This window comes from Petaurus breviceps, unplaced genomic scaffold (genome assembly GCF_028583685.1).
Source record: "Petaurus breviceps papuanus isolate PSGF00001 unplaced genomic scaffold, PetGlider_PUasm1.0 91041, whole genome shotgun sequence".
Lineage (NCBI taxonomy): Eukaryota > Metazoa > Chordata > Mammalia > Diprotodontia > Petauridae > Petaurus > Petaurus breviceps.
Genome location: NW_027187400.1, coordinates 17,119,616 through 17,125,880, shown reverse-complemented (window position 1 = coordinate 17,125,880; position 6,265 = coordinate 17,119,616). Strand labels below are relative to the sequence as shown.

The 6,265-nt window shown below is 41.6% G+C and overlaps 1 protein-coding gene across 1 annotated transcript in view; it reads left to right on the top strand.

Annotated features, from left to right (window-relative positions):
- Positions 1-6,265, top strand: part of LOC138154306 (protein-arginine deiminase type-1-like) — a 53,705-nt gene that overhangs the window by 37,782 nt on the left and 9,658 nt on the right. Inside the window, exons 8-9 of the mRNA XM_069078935.1 lie at positions 1,304-1,448; positions 2,466-2,559. Of these exons, the coding sequence (XP_068935036.1) occupies positions 1,304-1,448; positions 2,466-2,559 (239 nt within the window). The remainder of the gene's footprint in view (positions 1-1,303; positions 1,449-2,465; positions 2,560-6,265) is intronic.

Here is a 6,265-nt window from a genome sequence, read left to right as displayed (position 1 = left end):
CTTCCTTCCTTCCTTCCTTCCTTCCTTCCTCCCTCCCTCCCTCCCTCTCTTCTTCCCTTCCTTCCTTCCTATTTGCTCCTAATTTTAGTAATTTTTCTTCTTATTTGCTCTTAATTTTTAGTAATGAAATGCTTTTAAATGTTTCATTGAAAACAATATAGAATATCAATGCACCCACCTAAACATATTTAGCAACTATTTACAGTTAAATAAACTCATTTCAATGGATAAAACATCATAATATTTTTGGCATCATTCCCTTTCTTGTACATCCCATTTGATTCTTCCTCACTGTCTTTCTCTTTTGGCTTCTGCCGCACTGCTTTCCCTGAGACAGAATCCCAAACCCCACATGAAGAAATCCTGCTTTTTTGGTTTGATGTTTGTAGACCAATAGATATGACATGTCCATCCTAATCCTGTTTTGGTCATGTGACCTTAGACATGTTGATTGCTCTCCCTCTTTGAGGTGAGGCTATGAGTCTATTTTCCCTAGTAAATATTTTTCTCTTCTTTATTTTGATTTCTAGATATCTGAGAGTTACTTTTCCCTCCATATCATATTTTCTCTCTCTCTATGTCATATTTTCTTTTGGGAGATAAAGGAGAAGAGTGGAGAGTAGAGAAACTTTGGGGAAGGGGGAAGGGAACATTTATTAATCACTTTACTATGTTTCCAAGCACTGTGCTAAATGCTTTACAAATGATCTCCTTTGATCATCATAACAACTCTGGGAGGTGCCACTATTCTCATTTTATAGTTGAGGAAACTGAGTCAGACAAAGGTTAAATGATTTGTCCAGGGTCACAGAACTAGTAAGTATCTGAGGCTGGCTTTGAACACAGGTCTTCCTGACTCCGGGTCTATCCACTGTGCCACCTATTCAATTCTCTTTATGAAAAGAAGAGAAGAATGTTGAAGAGGAGAGGAGAGGAGAGGAAAAAGAGAATGATAAATCAGAGAAAAGAGATAGGAGGAAAAAAGAAGAAAGGATGAAAGGAAGAGATAAGAGAAAGAAAATTAGAGCAAAAAGGAGGGGAAGAATGAATGTGGATGAACTATTGAACCAATAAAGTACATAGTGTCCACGTGAGGATGTCTGATCAAAGGGGTTTGGTGCTTATGATTTTACATCATTTCTAGATGGAGTTTCCAGGGAGAAAAAAGACAAAGGTGACAATAATCACATGTTGTTAGATGTATCTGTGGAAGTACTAATACATAGGGTGACCCTCTCTAGGTCGGCAGGATTCCCACCTGTCCTGCTTTGCTCTGACAATGATTTGTCTCTCTTGGTGCTAGGTCAGGTGGCCGCCGGATGGCTAAGGTCGTCAGGAATTTCCTGTATGCCCAGAAGGTGCAGGACCCTGTGGAGCTCTATTCTGACTGGTTAAGTGTGGGGCATGTGGATGAGTTCCTCAGCTTTGTTCCTGCCCCTGGACAGAAGGTACAGTGTCCCCAGCCTCTTCTTTCCCTCCTCAGATTGGTTGACTACCATGCTAATTTAAGGCAAATTTAAGCAAAATAGCATCATTGCTCCAGAACAGGAAAAAGGCAGGGCTAATGAGGCTTTGTCCAGGGTGCTGAAACCAATAGGGCACATTTCCTGCCTTTATCTCAAGATCCTCTATAGACCTATGCCACATTGCCACAACTATCCCTGGTCCTTCACCAAGTCCTGGCTACACCCAGGTGCTCTTAACTCTCCTTGGGCTTGTCTTCCCCTCACTTTCTACCAGCCAGTGGTTAAGAGTTGGGGATTATTGTTCATGCTATCCACTCTATTTTCTGGTGCAAATGTACACAGCATGGACTGTCCTCTACAATGCTCCCACCCTTCAACTGGATTTGCCTTCTGTAAAATAAGGCCTAGCCATGACTCTGATACCACAGCAAATAGGGGGAAGGTGGCAACAGAGCTAGGCACTGGCCATCATGAAAAGCGAAAGGCTTCCTAGAGGAGGCAAACTCTTTTCTGAGTTCTACAGCAATGGAGGGCTATTCTGGTTGTCTTCAAAGACTTGCCTTTGGCCAAAGAGCTCAGAGTTAATGTTTTTTAAAAAAAGGATATTTCTTTGAGGCACCTTACTTGTTACTTGTATGACCCTGGACAAGCCACTTCTCCTCCCTAAGTCTCAGTTTCCCCTTTTGTAAATTGGGGAGATTGGGCTAAATTAACTTTAAGGATCCTTCCACTTCTAATAATATATGTTTAAGGCCCCTCCCAGCTCTGACATCCTGTGTTCTAAGGGCCCTCCCAGCTCTGTCATTCTCTGTTCTAAGGGCCCTCTCAGCTCTGACATCCTGTGTTCTAAGGGCCCTCCCAGCTCTGACAGTCTGTGTTTAAAGCCTCTCCTAACTCTGACATTCTCTCTTCAAAGGTTCCTCCCAACTCAGGCATTCTAGGTTTCAAGGGCCCTTGCAACCATAAATCTGTGACTGAAATGTCCTCTCTCCCTGGTAGGGTTTCAGGCTGCTCCTGGCCAGTCCCAATGCTTGCTTCAAACTCTTTCAGGAGAAAAAGGATGAGGGCCATGGGACTGCTGCCCAATTTGAAGGTGAGTTGCTATTAAACATAATCATATCTTGTCCCTTTCATCTTTTGATCTCTTTGTGTTTCATAAACATCGCTTAATCACTGAGTCCAACATTAACATGCCACCTGCATCTAAGGATCTCTTGGGATGTGGAACAAACTTTAATTAATCCACCAAACATCTCTGTTTGGGAGTGAGACTTGATGATTCTCCCTTTACAGGGGCAGGGATCTGTGGAACAGAGAAGCTGGTTAACTTGCCTGAGGCCATGAAGCATATTGGTGACCCTTTGGGGAATTAGAACCCAGAACATACATGTGCTTTCCCAGATATCAAATCCAGGGTCATAGGATCATGGTACCATAGATAGCTTTAAGGCCTGATGGAACCTTAAAGGCCATCAAATCTGAACTCCTCCTTTTACAGATGAGGAAAGTGAGACCTAAAGAGTTAGGTGACTGCCTTCTAAAATAAAGGGTCTGAGGCAAGATCTGAACTCAGGTCTTCTGGGTCACACTATTTCCCAAGTGGAAGAGTCTTTTTTCTTTGAGGTCCTTTCTCTTATACAAAAGATTGGGGAGAGATGGAAGGAGGCAAGAAGGCCTGGAGTGAGAAAGTAAAAAGAACTAGAGAGGAGAGGGGAAGAGAGGAGAGGAGGGGAGAGGAGAGGAGAGGGGAGAGGGGCAGGGAGGGGAGGGGAGGGGAGCAAATATGAAGTTGGAAAGGAAAGTATCAATGAATATGGGGAAAGTAATGAAATGAAGATGGAATCTCTGGGACACTTGGGTTCTCTTGCTGTGCTCCGATTTGATTTGTGAGCTTGGAGCAATTTGAAAAAATAAGGCCGGAGACTCAAGAGGGGACAGAGTCCATAGGATAAGTCTTATTGAGTCCCAGGTTGTGGGACACAACCTCAACACCGATAAGAAAATTTAAGGACAAATTGTTAGCCTCTCTAGTACTTTCTGGTTCCCAACTCTGTCATGTAACATGTCAGTTGCCACTCCCAGGTTGATGTCATCTATAAATTTGGTAATTATTCCACCTGGAACTTCATTTGGGTCATCAATAAAAATGTTGAAGGAGCACATGGTCAAAGACAGATCCTTGAGTGTTGGTGGCACTCCACTGGAGACCTTCCTTTGAGCTGAGATCAGCCCATGAGTGGTTTCCTTCTGGGTCCAGCCATTCATCTAGTTCTCATTCCCTCTTATCTAAGCCATCTCTTTCCATCTTTTCCACAAATAAGCATGAAAGAATGGCAGATGTCTGGCTGACATCCAGATATACCATGTCTATGGCATTTCCTTGATCTACCTGTTTAGTCACCCTATGAAATAAGGAAAGGAAGTGAGACTGGCATGCTTTGTTGAAGACATGCTGGCTCTCCATGATCACCACATCCTTTCTTAGCATTCACACACCATCTCTTTAATAGTAGGCTCTAGAATTTTGCCAGAAATCTCAGTTCAACTCACTTGCTAAAGTTTGAAGGCTTTCTCCTCTTCCTTAAAAACAAAAACCAAAACCAAGTGGGACATTTTGGTATCTGGGATTTGGAGGCAACTCTCCTGTTTTCCAAAAATTTTCAGATATCACACCCAACAGCTTAGCAATCAACTCTGCCATCTCTTTTAGTCTCCTGGAACATCCATGGTTCATCTAGGCCTGGAAACTCAAACTCAGTGAGGACAGCTAAGGGCTCTCTTCCTATCTCCACCCTTGTTCTGGATTTCAACACCCTGTTAACTATCTTTGTTTAAACTTCTGAAGCTGAAGAGAGAAAACAGAAAGTTGAGTAGTTCTGCCTTCTTTCTCTCTGTTGTTCATTCAACTGTTCTATCTGCCACGAACAATAGTCCTATCTCTTATTTGCCCTTCTTTTTGTTCCCAATATAAGAAGGCCTTCTTAAAAATTGTCATTAGTATTTATATCATAATAATAATAGCTAATACTTCTATAACACTTACTATGTGCCAGGCACTATACTAAATGCTTTACAAATATTATCTCATTTGATCCTCACAACAACCCTGGGAGGTAGGTGCTATTATCCTCATTTTACAGATGAGGAAACAGAGGCAAAAAAACTTGCCTAGGATCACTAGGAAATGTCTGAAGCTGGATTTGAACTCAGATCTTCCAGAATCCAGACCCAGCGATCTATCCACCACACCACCTAGCTGTCCCAGTTCATTTTGAGTTTTAGCATTCATTATGTTATACATTTTTTGAATGAAGAAGCATTTATTAGGTGCTTACTACCAAGAAAATATTGTTCATTTCATTTTTTCTGCTTAATAGTATTTTATTTTTTCCAATTACATGTAAATATAATTTTCAGCATTCACTTTTATAAAATTTTGAGTTCCAAATTTTTTTCTCCCTCCTTCCCTTCCCCTCCCCCAAACAGCAAGCAATCTGATATAGTCTATACATGTACAAATATATTAAGCATATATTCCACATTAGTTATGTTGTGAAGGAAGAATTAGAACAAAAGGGAAAAACCATGAGAACTGCATTTCCTTCCATCCTATTCTCTCCCCCTTTTATTCTATTCTCTCTCTCCTTTTACGCTGTACCTCCTCAAAAGCTTTTAGCTTCTAACTACCTACTCTCCCAATCTGCCCACCCTTCTATTACCCATTCCCTTTTCTTATCCCCTTCCCCTCCTACTTTCCTGTAGGGTAAGATAGATTTCTAGGGGTGGCTAGGTGGCGCAGTGAATAGAGCACCGGCCCTGGAGTCAGGAGGACCTGGGTTCGGATTGGGCCTCAGACACTTAACATAAAAACTAGCCATGTGACCTTGGGCAAGTAACAACCCCAATTGCCCTCCAAAAAGGAAAAAAAAGAGGTAGATTTCTATACCCAATTGTGTGTGTACAGTATTCTGTCTTTGAGCTAATTCTCATGAAAGTAAGGTTCACTCACTTCCCCTACCCTACCCTCTCCTCCTCTCTACTGTAAAATCTTTTTCTTGCCTCTTTTATGTGAGATAATTTATTCCATTCTACCTTTCACTTTTTCTTTCTCCCTATTCCTTTCTCAACGCTTAATTTTATTTTTTAGATATCATCCCTTCATATTCAACTCACACCTATGCCCTTTGTCTATATATACTCCTTCTAACTACCATAATATTCTGGTGTTTCCATCAAGAATTCTTGAAAGTCCTCTATCTTATTGAATTTCCACTTTCCCCCCAAAGGATTATACTCAGTTTTGCTGGGTAGGTGATTCTTGGTCATATTTCTAACTCATTTGCCCACCAGAATCTTTGTTATTCTTATAATATTGTATCATGCTTTTGTATTCATCTTCTGTTAACTGTCTTTGCTTTCATCTTTTCATTATATCTTTTAAAAATCTGTGTGGATTACTTGATCACCTGTAGTCAGCTCTTTGTTTTCTTCCTTACTGAAATTGTTCAGGGGCAGCTAGGTGGTGCAGTGGGCAGAACACCAACCCTGAAGTTAGGAGGACCCAAGTTCAAATCTGACCTCAAACACTTACTAGCTGTGTCACCCTGAACAAGTTGTTTAACCCTGATTGTGGAAGAAAGAAAGAAAGGAAGAAAGAAAGAAAGGAAGAAAGAAAGAAAGGAAGAAAGAAAGAAAGAAAGAGAGAGAGAGAGAGAGAGGGAGGGAGGGAGGGAGGGAGGGAGGGAGGGAGGGAGGAAGGAAGGAAGGAAGGAAGGAAGGAAGGAAGGAAGGAAGGAAGG